At 38.0% G+C, this 21,651-nt stretch overlaps 1 protein-coding gene across 1 annotated transcript in view; it reads right to left on the reverse strand.

Annotated features, from left to right (window-relative positions):
• Nucleotides 1–8,760: 8,760 nt before the first annotated feature.
• LOC102306191 (polypeptide N-acetylgalactosaminyltransferase 10) overlaps nt 8,761–21,651 on the reverse strand; it is a 96,129-nt gene continuing 83,238 nt past the window's right edge. The window contains exons 8-14 of the mRNA XM_005927871.3: nt 17,919–18,026; nt 15,534–15,755; nt 13,809–13,925; nt 12,188–12,337; nt 11,509–11,743; nt 10,392–10,607; nt 8,761–10,307 (exon numbers count right to left, since the gene is read on the reverse strand). Coding sequence (XP_005927933.1) covers nt 11,579–11,743; nt 12,188–12,337; nt 13,809–13,925; nt 15,534–15,755; nt 17,919–18,026 — 762 coding nt within the window. The 3' untranslated portion in view covers nt 8,761–10,307; nt 10,392–10,607; nt 11,509–11,578. The remainder of the gene's footprint in view (nt 10,308–10,391; nt 10,608–11,508; nt 11,744–12,187; nt 12,338–13,808; nt 13,926–15,533; nt 15,756–17,918; nt 18,027–21,651) is intronic.

The raw sequence follows: 21,651 nt of genomic DNA on the forward strand, positions 1-21,651 counted from the left end.
GGAACTTGCACAATCGGTGGCTGAGCTAAATACTTTTTTGCCCCACTGTATAAAGTTGTGGACAGAGCTTTGTACTTCAGGAAATGTTTTGGTTATTCATATTCAGAGACTTCATCTTTGGGGTAACATGACATTTATTATCATGCTGTGAAAAAGTATTTACACCATTTCAGATTTCTTTTCCCACTTGTTTGTTTAAGATCATCAGACAAATTTGAATATTAGATAAACATTTGTTTATTTATCATTTATAATCAAAGGAACAAAAGTTATCTAAACATTCCTACGATCGTGGCTCAAGAGTTGGGAGTTCACCTTGTAATCGGAAGGTTGCCGGTTCGAGCCCCGGCTTGGACAGTCTCGGTCGTTGTGTCCTTGGGCAAGACACTTCACCCGTTGCCTACTGGTGGTGGTCAGAGGGCCCAGTGGCGCCAGTGTCCGGCAGCCTCGCCTCTGTCAGTGCGCCCCAGGGTGGCTGTGGCTACAATGTAGCTTGCCATCACCAGTGTGTGAATGGGTGGATGACTGGTTGTGTAAAGCGCTTTGGGGTCCTTAGGGACTAGAAAAGCGCTATACAAATACAGGCCATTTACCATTTACTCTGGAAATTCATTATTCTACAAGAGGGAGCAGTTTCCCACAAGGCTAGGTATGTTTGGACATGTTTTTCCCTTAATAAATGGAATTATCATTAAAAATAGAATTTTGAATTTACTTGGCTCCCTTAGTTTTAACATTAAAAATTGTTTTATCTAAAAAAAAGTTAAGTGTAAGAAAGAAAAAAAAAAGAAAAGAAAACTCTATGTGTAAACACATAGCGAGTGAAAAAGTGACTGAAGAAGAAACACTCAATGCATCATGGGAACACCTAATGAAAGCAACAAAGGGAGGACTCAGGGTCACCTGAGCCAACCCGAACTAAATGCTATATTTACTTAAGGAATTAAGTTGTCAAAAGATTTGGAGATTGCTGGCATTTGCATTTAAAGTTTCTTTCTGTGGACCTAAATAAGCTCTCACTGCAAGAGCAGCACAATGGTGAGATACAAGAAAAACAAACTACAGAGGACAGCAGCTGTGGATGATTACAAGACCCTTTCTATGGTATAGATAAATCACTTCACCACATCAAGCCAATTGAAAAACACTCTCTAGGAGGTAGGCACATCATTAGCCAAATGGACAAGAGTTCACTACAAGGCGTGAACCAGAAATCACCAGTTTCAAGAACAGAGAGGCCAGAATAGCGTTATTTTGGCCGCACAGAACTCAGAGAAAAGGAAAAGGCTTGGAACAGCTTCTGATTCAAAATATATATAACCTTATCTTAAAAGAAAAAAAAAAAACACAGTGGAGGCATTATGATTGGCATGCATGATCTCTGTTTATTTTACTGTTTATTGGTGATTTTACAAAAGACAGAAACAGCAGCCATATGAACTGAGAAGTTTATGGAGCGATACTTTCTGCTTACATATAGACAAATGCAATAATCGTGTTTTGACAGCACCTCACAGAGCAGATGGGCAGTCAGTGGATCTCAGCTTGATCGAGCTGCATTTCACTCAGTGAGAACAAAACTAAGGCAGAAAAACCCAGAAACAAACAAGTGAAGTCAGCTGCAGCAAAGGCCTGAAAAGGGGTGCCATAAAATGAATTCATTCTTATTTGATGTGATGGATCACCCCGACAGCCTGCAAAACTTCAATATTATATTTTCAGTTATGTTAATATATCCAATGCGATTTATTCCTTTGAAGAAAAGTGAGCCAGCACTTCAGTTGCATGTTGACTGTTTACTCGTACTAAAACTTGTATCATTGTCCAAAGAAATTCCTGACCTACCAGTGTGTGGAGAGCATGGCATACTACTAAAGAACTAGTACTAGAGAAATCCTCAGAGGTCCTTCTGTGCCGCAAGAAACTGAAACTAAATAAAGAGCTGCCTGATATTTCCTGCAGCAGTGGTTGTCAAGGTGAAACATTGCAGTGGTGCTATGTAAAATAACTTATGGAAAAAATAAAAAAGTGATCCTCAACAGGAAATGTTGCCTGGATGGTAGCACTAAGATTAACTGGTCAGTGGTTGTTGATCAATGGTCATGAGAATTTGCATAATTAAGATTAAGGAACTGACCTCCCAGCCCATTGTTCCTTCACTGGGCTGGTTTCAGTCATTATGCAAATGTACTGTTTATAAGATTGAGGAAACCTGCAGTCAGCTGAGACTGAAGAAGTCACTTGGATGAGTGACGAAACGTTTCTCCCACAAAACGCTACGTCTAGATGAACAGAATCAACTTTTGGAGATTTACTTACCTGGATGATCGAGCATGCATCAAGACGAAGCCATCTGATGTATATTCTGAATTTCACCCAGTATCATTTTAGGGCCTCACCCCACCCCAGTGAACCTAGTTGGATAAGCAGATAAAAAACTAAATTGATGGATAATTGGAAATACTACAGAAAGAAAAGGATGTAGACAACAGTAATCTGGTTCTGAATGAATGGCATCACCTGCCCAAACACTCAAAAAATGCACATTTCATGTAAAGATCTCAAAATAGTACATACATGTAACTCTCCTCCCTTTTCCCCCTTTGTTCTTATTCCATTAAGAGTCCCAACAGTTGCTTGCACACACAGCCTATTTGTTCTACTGTCTTCATGCATATTGTGGCACGCTGCAGAGGAACAGAGAATAGAAACAGGCTTTGATTCTCTACTATCTGGCAGCTGCTTTCACCCTGGTTCTCTTCTCCAAGCTGCCTGATTGTCTCTGGCACAGTAGCGGTGGGCGTTGCTGACTTGTTCTATTTGTCTGCATACAATTGTGTTAGCTGGGTTCATCACATGATAACAAAAATGAGAATGAGGGAGAAATAATGTTCATCTATTAGAACCATGTCCTTTCAATAAATACTACTACTATATTCTAGCAGAAAATCCTGATTCTACTGCCCAAAGATCCTAAGCCATTGTCTATTTTGTCTGCTCATCGTTCGTCCAAGGACAGAAGAGGCAGTGAAAAGGCAGCTCCGTGGATAAAGACAACATTAGTGCTGTAGCGTGCAGCCAAGTGTTCTGGGTCAAAATTCTCTTGTTCTGTAACCTGCTACAATCACACACACAAATATTTCAAGGATTTCTCTCTGCTGCAGCTTGTATTCTGCTGATTATGTGCCATGGAACAAACCTGATACTAATCAGCACCGACTTTAGCCAGTGACAAACAACAAAGAAAAAGCTCCAACTTGGCAGCGTTTGCCAAGTTTGGCTAAAGTGGTTTAAAGTGGTAAATAATGTGCACTTTACTACTGTCATCACTACTGGCCATTTAAGGCATTGTTGCTTTCCTGTATGCAGCCTTGGCTAAAGAAAATCTACTTGCAAATACTTGAAACTTGCACAAGATGTATCCATCACAACAGACACCATCTCAGTCTTGTTTTTTGTCATAGTTATGACTTCCAACCCAAAATTTAAAACTTTAAGACCTTCTGGTGATACTGTATTTCAGGCCTAATCACACCTAGAGACTTGTTGACAACCATCTTGCAGCCACCTGCTGTGAGGCAAAAATGTGTTTTCCAAGCAACTGCAAGTGGTTGTGAGGTTGCTGGCTGTCACTGTGAAATCAATCGCTGAAACCTCCTTCATGCAGGCTTAGAGACCAGTTCAGTGTAGCCAAAAGTATGTATTCTAAGACTGGTTATCAAATGGTTTCTAAAAGCTGGTAGCAGTTACTTGGTGAAATTAGTCACAAGGAGATATGCAGTGCTGAGCCCTTTGTGAATGTTTTGGTCACCAGTACTTTTCAAGGACTCTTAGTTGTCTGCCTACACTTGTAAACTACTCACCAAGCAGCAGTGAAAATGTGAAAAGTGCAGCTGGAAAAGGAGACCATTTGCCTTCACAGAAATGTGTTGGTTGCAAAGGTAAGGCCCAGATTGTACTTTGAAGTCGTATGTTCTCCATTTCTAGTTTGCAACACACTTTTGTAAGTTTTACTAGAGTTCAGCAAGCAAATGGTAAGTGTTTGTATATAATTCATTCCCATTCATGCAAACCAAATACAGCAAGCAAAAAATAACAAGGTGGTTTTCGGTGCAGCATCCGCTGGAGCCAGTTTCACCTGGTAACAGCCAGCAACTTCCAGCCACACATCACCAATCGGTCAGGAAGTACACATTCTGCCTGAGCGACTGCAGGTTGCCCGGGGGGTTTCTAGTTCCAGTCCTACCCCAGCATTTTCTAACGACCTCTTTCACTCCTTTAGCACATTAGCATAGAAGATCTGCCACATTAAGTGATGGTTTGACAACGCTCTGTGAAGGCGGTGTTGTGTCATTGAGGAAACCCCATGGACTTACAGCAGGAAGTTCTGTGTTTATTTCAGAAATGCTAGCTTTTCACATGTAGACACGTGTAAAAGTCCACTGGACTCACATTATACACATTGTGGGCAATTTTTCAAAAAACAGTATTAATGATGTGAAAGGATATGTCTGTGAAGGTTCTCAGTCATCCAGGTCATCGTAGTCTAAGGAGCTTGCTAAGAAAAGCGTCTGGACTTCTTTTAAGTTGCTTGAAGACGTTTCACCTCTCCTCCGAGAAGCTTCTTCATTTCAGTTCTGGATCATTAGGGGGTCCATTGTCCCTCTTGGGGGGACACTCCCACAGAGCTTAAATGTGGAACTCTCCACCATTTGACCCTAGAACTGGAGAAGCTTCTCAGATGAGAGGTGAAACGTCTTCAGTCAACTTAAAGAAGTTCAGGCGCTTTTCTTTCCAAGCTCCTTAGATGATGTGAAAGGATATATTTTTTTAAAAAAGGTCCTTCCTTAACCAAAACCAGGAAGCAAATGAAAACCGTGTGAGGCAAAGTGCAAAACTCTCTGCTGACAAATTTGTGACTTGTACCCATCATTGCCCTTCCAACCTTTAAATCTACATTTTTCAAAGTCGTCCACTTTCAAGCTATTTGATAGAGCGGTATGAGAACACACAGTGTTTTGAGTTTTAGCTATAGTGTGCTCTAACATGCTGCACTACTAATATATTATAAGTACCTTGAATTATATGTTATCGCCATAACAATCTGCCCCTTGCTCTCTGCTTTTGATCATTTCTCTTGCAAGCATTATTACTGTGATAGTTTCAGACAGCTGTCAGGGGGTGAGAAAAAAAAAAACAGTGAGTAGTATTCAGCATACGCCGTTTCTTTTATGTAAATTATAATCTTTTTTCTGAGCTGAAGAATCATTTAGCGGCAGTTTGGCTCCTGTACATGAGAGCTGCATTTGGACACCTGCCTGGCGTTCAGGCAACCTGAACAGAATATATAGCATACTGTCTAAATCTGTTAAAAGACGGAAGTGGCGGCAGCATATGTGTCGCCAACAACCAGCAAGGAACTGACTGTTGTACAACAAAGTGCAATTTCTGCTTGTCGCTGTCAAAAAGCTGTTACTCTACAGCTTCAGTCAGCAGTTTACTCACCCAGACTGAAGGGGTTTATGAAAATATAACAACAGGCATTTAACTGAGTGACTGCGCTTCAGACAGATGAGGAAAAAGAACAAAAAGAAAAGCTTTACCCGGAAGAGGTGATGATGATGAAGAAGGTGTAACACTAATTTTGACTGTATCCTATCAAAAGTCGTACTTTAAATGTTTCTGCCAATGACTGTTCCTTTGATTGTTCAGCAATCCACCAACGCAAGACATTTCTATGATTATGTGAGAGACACATTCTGGCTTTCATTCAACCATGCACATAAAATAAACTTGGTTTTGGCTTTGTGACAACCGGACGAAAATAGATCCTCTCTTAATATGGAATTACCAAGCAGTTTGTTTTCATTCGGTGTCACATCACCTAAAAAAGCTTTAAGGATGAAACTAATATGTGCTTTTTTGTATTCCAAACAGTCAAGCTTGTGGAGGATTTGGCTCAAAAACATCGCCACCAGGTCCCTGATGGCCTGAGGGTGCCACTGTGACACTACAGTCATGACTTTCCATTTATGTGTGACAGCGGGGCCATTAATAGCAGAAAAGCCCTGTGGGGAAGCAAGTTAGCTGTAATTATTCAGCTATGAGCAGAACTGGTCTGTCACACTTTCCACAGCTCCCTCGTGGAGCAAATCTTAGGCAAGGAGGAGATTTGGGATATTGCAGTCACACTAGACGGAAGTGTTTCCCCACAGAGTAAAACTGCACTTTCGTAAGGGATCATTGCAAGTTTCACTCAAGACTCTCTAAAAGCTTTATCTCCTACATGTGATTAATACATTTATTACCCTGTTTAATACACATCAAAATAAATGCTCCTGACCTAGTTCTGCAAATATATTATCAAGATTGACAAGATATATCTCGACTCTAAAGGAGAAAAATGGTCCTATTCTTTCATCACATTTTTGTTTTAGGGTTTGTCTCTAGCTTGCATCTTTACATTTCATGCTGTGCACTATTCATATCACACATCATCAAAAAGCAGTGAGAGCAATTGCAGGGTTATTATATGATAGAGGTTAATGTGAAGCTGAATGTGCTACTGGTTCAAAAGAGTGCATTATAGCTCCAGAATAAGTGGTTGTAAACTTACAAGAAAGATTACTATATTGAAGATTATCTGCCATTTGCTTGTGATTATTTATAGATTTGAGCAGAGTTTGTAATGTCAACATTTCAGTCAGAACAACACCTCTGAAGATAATAAAGGGAATGAAAGTATTTCAAATGCTATTTTCACATGAGAAAGACCAAAGAGCTTGTCCACTATTTTGTGAAGGTAAGATTGATTACATGGCAAAACAATATAGATTTAACTGATCATTAAAGAAAGACAAAGGACAAATTCAAAGACATATCCCTTCTGACTCGGTCTAAGATATGATACCACTACCTCTGTAAAACAAAATAGATTTTAACTGGCACTGAGAAATATGAACATATTACTCCAGTATCAGCAAATTTATAGTGGCTGCCTGTTCCATTTTGTATTGATCTTAAAATCTTACTAAGCTTTAAATCGCCATGTTCTGATTTATATGAAGAACTTGTTAGTCTCCTATATGCCTGGGTGCTTACTTTGATTGGTGCATGGAATGCTGGTTATTCCAAGGTCTCCGTTCATAAACAAAGGTCAGTATTTAGTTTTTTTATGCTTTTAACAAATCTGATATTTTTTAATAAAAAAAATGCAAAACATGGCTTCTGTGAAGCCATTCATAACTATCAAGAAAAATGCCACCCACCTGTCTTTTCAGTCATTTTAGATATTGACTGTATAAAAACTAATATTTGTGATGTTTGTCATGTTTTTGTAGCAACAGAATCTTCAATGAACTTAAAAAAAATAAATAAATAAAACTTCCCTGATTAATCACAGCTGAATTCATCTGCTGGACTCTACAGTATGTGTGTGCTCTAAATTGGTGTAAAAATGTGCATTTTAATATGTCTAATGATGACCATGATATGTTTATTGGATGCTGGGTCTTCAACTCTTCTGCCTAAATTTAAGAATTTGTTCATACTTGTACTGTTTATATGATTCTGCAGCTGCACAAATATGTATTCATGACTGTATTCATGAAGTAAAACTGTTTTGTTTTTTCTCCATGATAAGATAGAATAAGTACATGCCAATGCTAGAAGTTTAATAATTCATCCTAACTTACTCTCCCATTTCTGCTTCATTTTCATCTCATCAATATTACTCTACCCTCACTGCATGCAAAAATCTCCAGGTTAGGGGTATTTCTGCAGTGGCTTCCACTGTTTGTCTGACCTTGATGGCATTAGACAGCCAATAATTTCTCGGGAACCATACTCAGGTATTGGATTTGCCACTCAGGTTGATGACTCACTCTGTCAATAAAAAAGTGAAAGTGCCGAATGAACTTTGGGCCTCAGCAGCTGCTGTCCTTTGCAGATAATTGTTAGCTTGCTGTGCAGGTTTTATCCCCAGACTGAGCAGAGATGATGAGTTTGCGTGACCTCTGTTTTATCAGATTTCCAATAAGATGTTTTCAGACATATACAGGTGCTGAGTCAAGGATCTGCCTGATCATAGGTTATCCATAGGTTGCCTGTTACTCTAGAGTAGCCGGGAACATATTCTCTGTGTTAAAAAATGACTAGTTTCTCACACAGATTGGGTATATCAATGGTATGATTGTTCCTTTCAGTCATATAGTTTGTGCAACAATGTTTGCATATTATTTTGGGACATATTTGAATTTATCCAACAGGTTGAACACAGTGCTTAGTTTTGAGTTGATTTTTTTCTTCTGTTCATTGTATTTTTATTCAGCTACATGAATGGATTTCTGTTGTTTGTTCTGCCTGTTTTGCATACCATTTATTGGCACCACTGACTGATACGCATTTTATTGACGCACATATTCTGCCTGCAGGCTTGTCTACTAAAAATGACACTCTTATACAACTATACAATTTTCTCATCTCTGCATGCAATTTCTCATGTGTCACATTTGCAAGTAAATTAGTAATCAGCATATATGTCCTTTATTTCTTTCTTCTCTAAAATGTCATGTTTTTCTGCAGCTGATGGTGGAGACAACTCATCACTATGATAGTTGAGAAAATGGAAGTGAAGCTTCTAACTTAGCCACTGTTGTGATATGATTTATTTCAACCTGAACTATGTGAAATTAAACTAGTGGAAACGGCAAAAGATTTTTTAAAAAGCAATGCAAAAGTGAAACCTTTGCTCCAATTTAAGTTTTAAAAATAGTTTAGTAAGAAAGACAACTTAACTATGTATAGCAGTTATTAAAACCATTTCACAGCTTTATACACAATAAAAACACGCTGATAAACTATAAAAAAGAGCAGAGGGTAATAAAACTTACAGTAGAATCATGCGATACACAAGTGCAAAGTCAGTAATAAAATACTGTGTATTTAAGAAAAAAATATTTAAAAAAATAATTAACAATATTTCTTAAAGCTAACTATGTAGCGAGCTTCAGTTCGGCTGGTCATTCCACAACTGCAGAGTCCCTTTTAGTCTCCAAGCATGAGGTGAAAACAGTCAGTAGGTCCTTGCATGAGGATCCCAGGCTGTGCACCAGAGTCCTGAAATCCCGAGATTTTGAATCCAGTTTGCAAGAGTTTCCTAGATGAAGATAGTTATTACTATCGACTAAAAATAGCATATTTTTTGATGATAGAGATCTGAACAGATTTGAGCTCCTGGAAAAAAAATCTATGCAAGAATGTGGACATCATGCACACTCCATGCGGAGAGGTACAAACCCAAAACCACTGTGCTGCCAATTCTGGACCTCTCTGACCGAATGATCTGTAGATGTGTTTATGAAAAAATGGCCGCCCCTCCCTGAGCCTGGTTCTGCTGGAGGTTTCTTCCTGTTAAAAGGGAGTTTTTCCTTCCCACTGTCACCAAAGTGCTTGCTCATAGGGGGTCATTTGATTGTTGGGTTTTTCTCTGTATGTATTATTGTAGGGTCGACCTTACAATATAAAGCGCCTTGAGGCGACTGTTGTTGTGATTTGGCGCTATATAAATAAAATTGAATTGAATTGAATTAAAAGAGTGCACACTGGTTTCTTGCATTTTGTTTAGAAATCAACAATAAAATGATAATGAAACTTTTGGGAGACAGAGCTGTACCCTGAGAATTCCTTTAGCTGTTTGCTTGTTTGCATGTGTTGGCAATTCTCTAAGTGCTCACTTATGTTTTCTGTAAATGGCATAAATATCTGTTGGTTTACAACTGTTAATCAGTACACATGAGAAAACTGCTTAACTTTGCCTCAGTAGTAGTTTAGCATAGCAGAACATTTAATGAAAATATAATTTTAAAAAAGAAGTTTTTACCTGTAATTTACCAGACAACACAAAATACATTTTGAAATGATGTTCACGTAATATTTAGTTTGTTTATAACATTATACAAAAAAGTTCACTTTAAAGTCTTTGTGCCTTTGAAAAAAGTATATTTTTAGTAAATCTACACACTGTGCAGGATTTTGTCCCTCCTCATTTTCTCAAGTTGTGCCTTTAAAGAACTTGGTGCCGTGAGTAAAAAGATGGCATTGACAAAAATATATAAATAAATGAAATAAAAACTGGATAGCTCATCCATTAAATCCAGCAGTATCGGCAGTAGTATCAGTATTTTTACCGCAGTCAAATGAAGTTTTTTCCTCTTATACATTTTTGAGGTCCAAGTCTTCCATCTTTAAAAGCTCCACATTTTCAGGGTTTCCACAAGGCAGTCAGGTCTCACCATCGTTCTCCCATCCTGACGATAAACAGAATCAAAATATTATCAAAATCACATATTTTATAATAGGCATTTTAAAATGAACTGTGTCTTTGCACTCACTGAGCATTTCGGGTGCTGGTGCTCAGGCAAGCATGTCCTTCTTTTATCTCCTTTCCCACAACAAGCTTGCGCTTCATGATTGGATTCTGGATGTCACTGCTTGTGGTCCCACCAGCTCTTCAGCTCTCAGGGACTGCACTAGATCACTGTACCACACGGTATGTCTGGAAAGCTGTGTCTTATTCACTTGTAGCTTTCATTCATACCTTGACAACACTGAAACAAAGGGAAGATATACAGGTTCCATAAATTCTGAGACCATTATAGCTCTATTTAACAGGCTTACTGGGTAATCCTTAAGGAAGTTAAAAAAAAACCAAACTAGCAAAACATTAATGATAAACGTAATGGTGGTTTCGTGTCTAGTGTCTTCACCGTTGTTAAATATTATTGAAGTTGCATCAGTAAATGTTCATCACATTGGGCGACATGAAATATAAATACTTTTAAAAGGAGTAAACTTCTTTAAAATCAATCATAGGATTAACACACTGCAGGCCACAAAGTCAAAAAGTCACGATTTTTACTTTTAGTGTGAACGGCCATGATTTTGGGTTTGCTTCGCACACTTTACAGTTTAACTGTGAAGTTTTGGCAAATGTTTGCAGGCAGATCAGCATCTTCCATGCAAAGTACATAAGACACCAGCATTATGCTAGAGAACAAAGCTATAGCGAAGAGATTTTCGGTACAACACCGTATCTTTTTGCAACCAATTTCACCTAGTGAATGCCAGCAACCACTTGCAAACTGGTTGGGGAACACACAGGTTCCTTACTGACTGACGGTTGCCCAGGTGCAGCAAGGTCTGTGTGACCAGGGCTTTATGATTTATGAGCATGTTTTCCTTCTGTAGTAGCCTTGACCCTGTTGCCTTACACCGGTTATGCTGGCTGCAAACATAACTACTGGAAGCAACACATACAACCCTGTATGGTGTTTTATGTTTATCAGCCAGGCAAGGACCACTTTTAACATAAAAGTATACTCTAAAATGTACTACCAATAATTTCACGAGTCTTCAGGCCACTACAGTAACAGTGTGAGAAATTAAAAAGTAAAGTAATTTGTCCATTTCAAAACAAAATCAAACATCTCTTCCCTCAGAAAGACTCACTTGAACAAAGATGACCTTTGAGTCATGATCGTTCTTTTTGGAAGACGTGTCATCTCACTGTTCAGTAAGCTCAGTTGGTGCCCTGGTTGAAGTGCTCCAGCACAGTGGCGTTGGTTCTTTCAAACAACCACAGCTGGCTGAGAGAGGCAGGGTCACACGTGTTCATGAAGACTCGCCGCTCACTCGGACTGCTATCAATACAGCTGTTACTGACGGGATGATACAGACTCTTATCCTGGAGGAAAGATAAACATATACATATTATACAAGAAGCTAACTTCTTCACAGGACATTTATTTCCTTCTTTATACAAAGAGAAAAATCTAATACTCTGTGATTAATACACATTTTAAAGCCTTATACTCCACAACGATTAAACCTATTTCTCAAACTTGTTGGTGTTCTATATGGCATATGTAAGCATTACTACCAGCAGGATGTTACACTTTGCTGCTGCAAAATTTAAAGTGTCTATCGACCTTTTACCAGGCACACACTGAAATACTTGACATTTCAATTTTTATTTATTTTTTTATTTTTACTTTGGTGACTTTTTAACAAATATAAAACCTTCCTAAGGCCAGGACAGTTGGAGAGCATTGAATAGGATGAATTAGTAAATACACTAATTTTCTAAAAGCAGTGAACTCTAGAATTTCTCTATTTCTGTTCATCATACCTTTCTGTACCGCCAAAGCTGGTTTCCCTTCATGCCGTGACAGTCATACAGGGTGACTGGGCTGCTGTGGGAGATGGCATCAAAGCACAGCTTCCTTGTATGTATGGGGTCACCCACCCGGATATCCTCCCTCCAGCCAAATGTTAACACCTGCAGGGAGCACATCTGAGCTGTAACAACATCTGACTGTCCTTCCTTTGTCTACGTAAAATTTCTACCTTTTTTTCTGTCAGATTGATTTTCTTGTTGAAATTGGGGTTATTACGGTAGTGTTGCAGTGTTACATGGTGTAGAGATAGTAAAGCCGATAAAATAAGCATTTTGGATTTATTTGATTTATACAATAGTTTCTCCACATCAGTGTTCAATCGATCTAGCCCAAATAGTTGGAGGTTACATTTACACTCAGGTCCATAAGTTTGTGGATGATGATACATTTTTTAGTAGTAATGCTGTACAAAACCACAGTACACTTAATCAATTAAGATATACAGTACACATATGAATCACTTCCTTTTGTCACTAAAGTTTTTACTGTCTCACCCATTAAGAGTTCATTTCCTATGATCTGTTACCAAATCCAAGTTCAACATTTGGAATCAAATCCAGTTTTTTTTTTTATTGAACTTTTGATATTAAAAGAAAAATGTTTTGCCATCCTAAAACATATGGACTGCACCCTATGACCATACAAGCTGCAAAATGTTATGGATGTGATAACTGTACACATTTGGTCACCACATTCTAAGTTTTGAAAAAACAAGCTGTTTTTCCACAGGGAAGCATATCACTTTGCAAAAGTTAGAATGAGGTAACTCATTCTCACTCACTCACTCACTATGTATTAACAGACCTCTCTGCATTGAATCATATCTGTTATTAACCTCTGTCTCTCTTCCACAGCATGTCTTTTATCCTGTCTTCCTCTCCAACCGGTCGCAGCAGATGGCCCCGCCCCTCCCTGAGCCTGGTTCTGCCGGAGGTTTCTTCCTGTTAAAAGGGAGTTTTTCCTTCCCACTGTCGGCAAAGTGCTTGCTCATAGGGGGTCATATGATTGTTGGGTTTTTCTCTGTATCTATGAAGTGCCTTGAGGTGACTTTTGTTGTGATTTGGTGCTATATAAATAAAATTGAATTGAATTGAATTAATAGTACTATTAAAATGTATCTCAATTAAGTGATTAGACTTAATTTTGTACAATTATAGGATAAAAATGACAGGGCCAAATGTAATTCAAATATAACAATTTAAATAATGGGACAAATGATCGTTCTTTTGCAGTATTATTTTGACACCGACGTCTTTTCTCCACCTGTTAATTTTCTTTTTATTTGCTGTTTGTTTAATTTAGCCCAATTAGGGTTTGGCTAAAAATGAATAGCATGACATTAAAAAGGTCCACTTTCTGTCTGTCTGTTTAGTTTTTTTTTCCTCCTTAATATACCTTGTTGGTAAAAACACACTTTCATTAACATGCTACTAAAGTAAGAAAACAAATGAAAATAATTTACCTGAAAAAAAACAGCTTGTTAACAATCCATCATGTTGCTAGAACATCATCTCAGAGGCTTTAGGATATGAACTGAAAACCCAATAAGCTCATTTAAGAGGGTGCCCTCACCTGTCCGTGACTCCACCCCACCTCACCACGGCCTTTCACACAGTTCTCCAAGCGGATGGGGCTCCCTGACACAAAGTGTTTGACCTCCATACACATTCCACTGCCCACATTCTGTATCTGAAAAGCACATATACAACTATGATAAACTGACACAAACCAGAATCCCATAAACATGCTGAGATTACAATACACAGTATAATCTCCGCTCTTAGTCCTACACAAGTAAATCCATACACTGACTGTAGTCAGCAGATTGATTTTCAGTTTTATCTTTTTTCTTAAGTTCTTTTTTGTGCACTTCACATGTAAAGGCTTGGAGGCATTTTTTGCCTTCCAGGAGTGTAACTAGGCACCGATAGGAATTGCAGCTTGTTAAAAATACTAAAAAATAGTGTGTTATTGCAAACGTGTTTCATCACTGTTTCTTGTCTTTTTATACCACTGAGAATTCTTTAGCGCGTACCTCAATCCTTTATACCTTTTTAACAATTCTCATCAGTAATCTATTTTTCTTAAATCAAACCCTCAAAACATTACAAGTTGAAACCAGTAGAAACGATTTTCCTGCCTTAAGCTAGTTTTTCGTGAACTTGTTACAGTCACATAATACAGTCATGATGAAATTTTACAGTGAAATTATAGATTTTTGTTAAGTCTGTTGAAAATTTCAAACTTTGGTAATCTGTTCCTAAAAGAAATTATTTTTGGCTTTGGCTGATCATAGGATAGGGTAACTAGAGTTGTTCATATTTCCAACAGCTTTACTTCTGTGGCTTCAGTTTGGGTACATTGAGAGCAGAATCTGAATATTGTGAATACACTAATTTTTCTTTCCATGAAATGAGTTAGCAAAAGAGCCCTAAGGCATGAAACATGATTCCCAGACAACAAACAGGGAACTAGAAGATGACGATATTTTCAAAAGAAAGCTGGAAAAATACTTTGACCTTTTCATTACGCAGAGTTAATTTTCATACATTTTGTAATAATTTTCATCTTGATTTGATATAATTATTCATCTTGCTTTTGCCACGAAAATATTCTCTACAGCACAACTGAAACATGCTCATTAACTGTCTGTTTTCTGATACTAAATGATTTATTTGAGCTACACACCGCAGTATTATATATCTATTTGAATTTATTTATAGCAGCAGAATACAATTTAGCATCCAGGTTCTGAGCTAATTACTTTCAGCAAATAGTTTGCGTACAAAAATTGGTGAGTGATTAGTAAATATTCCCTTTGTGGCTACAGGCGGATGCTCGGCTATTTAAAGGGGGGTTAATGGATTGGAGAAATAGGGAATTTTGCAGCAGATGTCAGAAGCATGTTACACATGTATGACCAAGTGCAGCTGGAGGTGACTGTGTGAGTCATGTTCCTTGAGCCAGCTGGTTACAATTGGGGGCTTGTCCGGGATTCTAAATGAAAAATCAAACACGAAACATACCCTATGCCTGTATAGTCTCTGGAATTATGAAAACACAATGGGAACAAAGTTGGATTCACAGATGTTTTAAAATGTATTTATTATTTTTTATTATGACATCTAACTGCAGACATGTATTCAGTTTAGCGATTCCATATTCATTGTACACACAAAAACCTTTCCAGATGTGTTTTTTTCATTTATTTTTTAGTTTGTATCTCTATGCATACATCTGTTTATTTAATTTCTCTACATATATGAAAGCAGTTTCATGAACTAATCCAGCTCTTACCTCTCCCCAAGCAGCAGCAGGAGGTTCTACTGGTGGATAGTGTTTGGGAAGATCCCAGGCCACTTCATTCATAAACCACTTAAAGCTTTTACAGTTTAATCGGGTTCTCAGCTCTTTCTGCGCCGTCATGTCACCTGCAGACAGGTGCCGATACTCAGGTCGACGCTGGTACACATACTCTGCGTATTCGTCCATCCAAACTTCTGCTACACGTTTTAGATTCTGAAATCAAGTTAAAAGGAGTTTCACATGGTTGGATTAATTCTTTAAAATAGTTTTTTGTTAGCAGACAATTCAAATTTCACACAATAGGAACCTCAAACACATTATCAATAATGGGAGTCATAAAAAAGGTTTAAGGGTCCACTTATGAGTAATGCAAACTTTAACATTCCCATTCTCTTCAATTTGTTGTGGCTTTGTACTTTAATGCAGCGGTCCCCAATCCCCGGGCCTCGGACCGGTACCAGTCCGTGAGTCGTTTGGTACCGAGCCGCGACAGTTGAGGCTCAGGTGTGAAATGTATGGTTTTCAGGGTTTTTATCGGTTTTCAGCGTTATTTTGTTATCGTTTTTATTGTTAACTCTGTTTTCCTCCGTCTTTTCACGTGTGTTATGAATAAATCCTTCTTTTTTTTCTCGGTACTAGTTTTATTTTGTTGTATTTATCCGCGACACATTAAAGGCCGGTCCGTGAAAATATTGTCGGGCATAAACCGGTCCTGGCGCAAAAAAGGTTGGGGAACCACTGCTTTAATGCATCAACTATGTGTTGTGTCAATGGATTCTGAAGCTGTCTGTGTTTCCACCTGCAAACAAGTACCCTAGTATAGGTCCTTTAGTTCCTGACAGTGAGACCAATTATATGGAGAGCTGCCATGGACTGGTGTGAACTATGTTTACCTAGTATGCTGGGGTTTTTTTTTTACTGTATATTTGTCTCTAGGAATCTGCCAAGACAACGGCATTTTATTGCTGCCGTTTTTGACCATTGTATTTGAGCTACATTTATTGAAACTGACCTATAGAGTGCTCTCTTTGATTCAGCTTTGATTGAAATGATACCTCAACAAATGGGAAAAAAAGAACTATCCGCTTTTATGTAAAGGGTCAGGTGATTCAGGGACATCAACATTTCAATGAAGCGAAGTTAGAGACTGTTCCTCAGAAAAACAAAACAAAGCCAGTTACTTTCAGCTACACACTGAGCTATACCGAGCCATGTTTCAGGCTGAGAGCAGAGGCATACATAATGAATGGTGTTTGGCTACACCTCAGATGATTAAGCACTTTTAGACAATTTCCTATTCTGTGTAGGTGCTGAAAAAAAAAATAACAAAAGAACTTAAGCTCATTCTTCACAGTAGCACCTGGAAAGGCTATAAGTTGTAGATAGTGGATACCCTGCATATTTCTGCCTCTTGCCTGGTGGTCTTTTATGAGTGAATGCTGAGCAGACTGTAAAGTACACTGAGATGAAAGAGTAGTGTACTTAGCAGAGGATGCAGAAAATACAAACCCTGCACCACTCTGTGTGTGCATGCAAATGTATAGCATGTGTGTTTACATGCAGGGTTAATGTATGTTTCTGTTTACTTGTTTATTGGGGTTAATTAGCTAAAGGTTCATTTAAAAGGCAGGGATGCATTCAGCTTCACTGCTCAGTGGACTTCAGAGGCACAGAATTTGTTTCTGTGTGTGTGTGTGTGTGTGTGTGTGTGTGTGTGTGTGTGTGTGTGTGTGTGTGTGTGTGTGTGTTTGTACTTTTATGAATACACACTTACACATACACATATCTACTAAAAACATCCCATCTTCCATATAACGTCATAATTAGCAGAGATCCAAAAATCATGTTTCTGTATTGCTTTTAAACCCTGAGTGTGAATACAACAAAACACTAGTTTGTCAAAAATCTGTTTACCTAAATGTTTACTCTTGTTTGAAGCATGCTGGTTGACAGTTAATCATTCATTCCTTATTAAAAATCTTACTGGCAACAATAAGAATTTTTTTAAAGGGTACGGGGTGGTGAGTGTGACCAAGCATGTGATGGGATGCACCATAATCCAGATTAAATACTCCTTCTAGTACTCCTTAGGATATTATAGCATTATACTACCATATACTACTGTAATTCAGTAAAATCAGAATTATTAGTCTTTTAAAAAATGAAAAAAGGAGCTCCTGGAATGGAAAAAAGGATTTTCTTTAATTGATCAGGCTTTTTATCTCATTGATTAGTTCTCTACTAGTTTATAGAATACAATAAATTGTTGCTCTATGACTTAAATGTATCAGAAGTAATGTTAGAGCCTGTGTATTTTGCTTTTATAGTATGCAGAAAATCCATCACTGATCCACTGCACATAGTGAGAAGAATTACCTTTGCCAAGCTGATCCCACCAGGGACTTTGTAGGGGACATACTTCCTATAGATGTGTCCTACCCTGGAGCAAGGGATGTCCTCCATCCGACCACCACACATCCACAGCTTCAGAGACACAAAGAGAGGGAAAGAATACTTTCATCTGATGAATCTTTATGGTGTTTAGAAGCTTTGTCCATTTTAAGATTCAAAGAGATGCACAAAGGTAAAGCAAGGTGAAGGAAGGAGATGACGACAGAGATGAGCAGAAGACTGATGGCTGTGCAGAAGGAGGAATAAGGTACAGTGATTCGAAGAGGCTTATAAATCCTGGGAGACCAACAGGAGAGAGAAGATGTAATAAAGATGAGAGGACAGAGCAGAGGAGGCAGGGGGCACAAAAACAAATTATGCCAAGATGGTGACCTGACTTCACCTAAGAAGGAGGACCAGATGAGAAAAAGTCTTTCTGACAAATCACTGATACAATGCTTATGTTACGACACTATTAGAATATTGTTGGTATTCAAAAAACACAACTGATTTACTAAAACTTCTGCCGTTTTATAAGAAAACAACATTTTTGCTACTTTTTAATAGCTTTTAAGTACCTTTGTCTGAAGTGTTGTCTGAAGCAAAAACAAAGCATCATTGCTTCTTTTTCTTTTTAGCTGTCTATCTGACATAACAGAGACATTCAACAGTGTGTCTTCATTTTAATCCTCCAGCAATAACAAAGGCAACTGTGATGATTTGCTTACTTGGCTTTCAATGAGGAAAACAGACCATGAGAAGAAAGGGAGGCTATGAAAGGGGCGAGAAATAAAAGAAAGACTTAAATACAGCAGGCAGGATGGAAAATGGGTTTTGTTTTAGCAAAACTAAATGAATAGAAATGAGAAGCTCATTTGAAACATAAGTAAATACTATCAACACAAGTTTGAAGACAGCCAAAGAGAGAGGCAGAGAGAAAGAGTGGTTTGGTGCTGCTGGTCCTGCAGAAAAGTCTGCTAATATGAGACAAAACAGGCTAAATGTGGGGAAAGTTTGACAACTTAGACATGAGCGAAGGAAAAGAGCATGTTTTATACATCACTTCTAGTTATACAGACATACATTTCATTAGTTTGCATTTTTTAAATCGTTGAAGGATCGCGGCAAACCCTTTGAATGAACTGAGCCGATCTCTAACTGTAAACCTATTACTACACAGCAGTTCATATGTAGATGTGTAGATACAAAGAATTTTTTTCTGTAGTTTCCTGAGATGTGTGGCTCAGTGGCTCCCACCCTGCAGAGATGATAACATTGAAACTATAGAGGAACGTAGAGCAGATTGCATCTCAAATGCTGAAGACTGAAATATCAGCTAGTTGTCCTTCCAAGTCATCAAGTGCTGTCAATTCATCAAACCCACAGGCATCTCAAAGATATGCACAGTGTCCTTTGGCACTGAGTTATGGTATTACTCAGACATGTCTCAGTAGCAACATGTCACATATGGATACTTCTAAAGAATCTCTTGCTGTTACATTTAAATGAACTATTTAATGGATATTTTCAAAGTTAATGTTAATGCTGCTAAGGTGTTTATGTAATAAACAAAAAGCTGATCTTTTCTTAAACCTAGCCAGCAACTTATGGGGAAGTGAAAACTAAACTTTTAAGCAAATCAAAATAAAACAGAGCAAAAACAGAATTACCTTTGCTGGTGGATCAAAGCACCATGTGCAAATCTGAGATTCTGCCAGATGTTTTTATTGTTGCACAGCTTTTCATATGGCCTGGTCTAGAACCAAAATCAATAAGCTAGCATACACAAACTGTAGATTATGTGAGGAAAAACATTTTTCGAAATGTGGATTTTGAAGTGACCTCACTCTCACCTTATGATTATGAGTTTTTTATTTTTTGTCCTGTCTACATCCCCTCACCCACAACTGGTCACAGCAGATGGCTGCCCCTCCCTGAGCCTGCTGGTGATTTCTTCCTGCCAAAGGGGGGCTTTTCCTTCCCACTGTCGCCACATGCTTGCTCATTGGGGATTGTCTGACTCTGAGGTTTGCAGCTGAATTACTGTACGGTCTTTACCTTGCAAAAAACTGCCTTGAGGCAACTGTTCTTGTGATTTGGTGCCGAACAAATAAAATTTAAGTGAATTTACAGGAGGCAAGGAAAAATAGAAGCCGGTAATTGAATCCCAAATGTTCAAGGAATGTTTAGTGTTTAACTTCAAACAAGTTTGATTATTATTCAAGGATTTTTAGTGATTAAAATACATTAAAAATATTTTTGGTTTCCAATGGATGAATCATTTTCTACGGGCTGCTCTATGAGATTTTTAGCAGTACCTGCATAGCAACACTTTTTTTTTTCTTCTAGCAGTTTTTAATATCGCTTTTGCAATACAAGTAGATGAAATACCTATCCCGTAGGAACCGCCATAAAGACATGAATCTATTTGTGTTGGGTTTTAACTTTATGAGACACTAATGTGTGCCAGTGAATTATTGATATACTTTGAATTATTCTGACAGTGTAAAAATATTAAACTGACAATCTGGTTGGCAACAAAAGGTAAATATTTCAGGTTCTGAAAGCAATTAACATAAACCTTGGCACACATGGCTTGAAAGTTGTATTTTGCTTTTCATTATGAAGACGTTCATTAAACATTAACATGTTTAATTGTTTTGCCAACTGCCGTTTCCAAGGGCAGGAATTAACAGTCAAGCTCAAGCCAAAACATAAAACCTACTCTGGCTCTCTATGTCAGGTTCAAACTTTAACCTCCTAAGAACCGAACTCTTCCATGGCATGCATTTTTAATCTCTCTTTGATATTTGGGCTGATTGGGACCCAATGAATGTAAAAATAAAGAATTGCCAGATTTTTCTTTTTTCCTAATTTTTGTTTCTAAGAAAAATGAGAGGCACATATGAGGATATTCATATAAAATTTAGATAGAACGGTAGCAGCATAATGTCCTCGTAAGTGGATACCAGGCCCTTGTAGAGCAAAACTGATTGTTTTGGTCTAAATAACCCAAAATGTGATATCCACATATGTGAACGCCAGGTCCTAGGAGGTTAAACACATTCGGAGCTCAAATTTTAATTAAACTTGCAGACTAAGCTTACAGACATTAAAACAATAAGACAAAACCACTGACTATCTAGAAATCTACAAAGAAAAAGCGCTATCAGGCCAGTTAATGTTCCTCTATAGCAGCTCGACTTTCATTAATGAGGCGTGTAATCTCGTCACATGAAAATGTTTCACAGTCCAAGTAACATTAAACTCATATATCGTCCAGGCATGAAGTTCTCATGACCCTGTGCTGTTATCACTGTCACTCTAGTACAGCTAGAGTCTCTCTGCTCACATGAGTGTTCACAGCTCAGTTCAAGAAAAGAAACTACAGAACCACTGAATTCACTCCAAATACATAAATAAAATATGTTGCTGCAAGAAAAAAAATCCAGCACTGACTTAAAGTGCAACAAGAACTTGAGCTGTCTGTACTCGTGTCCAAGAATAAATAAAACATGAATGCATACAGTTTGATTTTCTTCTGTGTTTCAGTGGCCTGGTCATGTGTTTTGCTTCCACTGCATGAATAATAATGATCTAACAAAATGCTCGCAGCACTAAATCTAAAGTCAGTATACAATAGCATCAATTGCATTTTAATGCTCTGGGACTAGAACAACAATCTGAATGGACTGACCTTGTGTGGTTTTTTTTTTTT

The sequence above is a fragment of the Haplochromis burtoni genome, unplaced genomic scaffold (assembly GCF_018398535.1).
Source record: "Haplochromis burtoni strain Fernald_Lab_line unplaced genomic scaffold, NCSU_Asbu1 Contig_105, whole genome shotgun sequence".
NCBI classification, from domain to species: Eukaryota; Metazoa; Chordata; class Actinopteri; order Cichliformes; family Cichlidae; genus Haplochromis; species Haplochromis burtoni.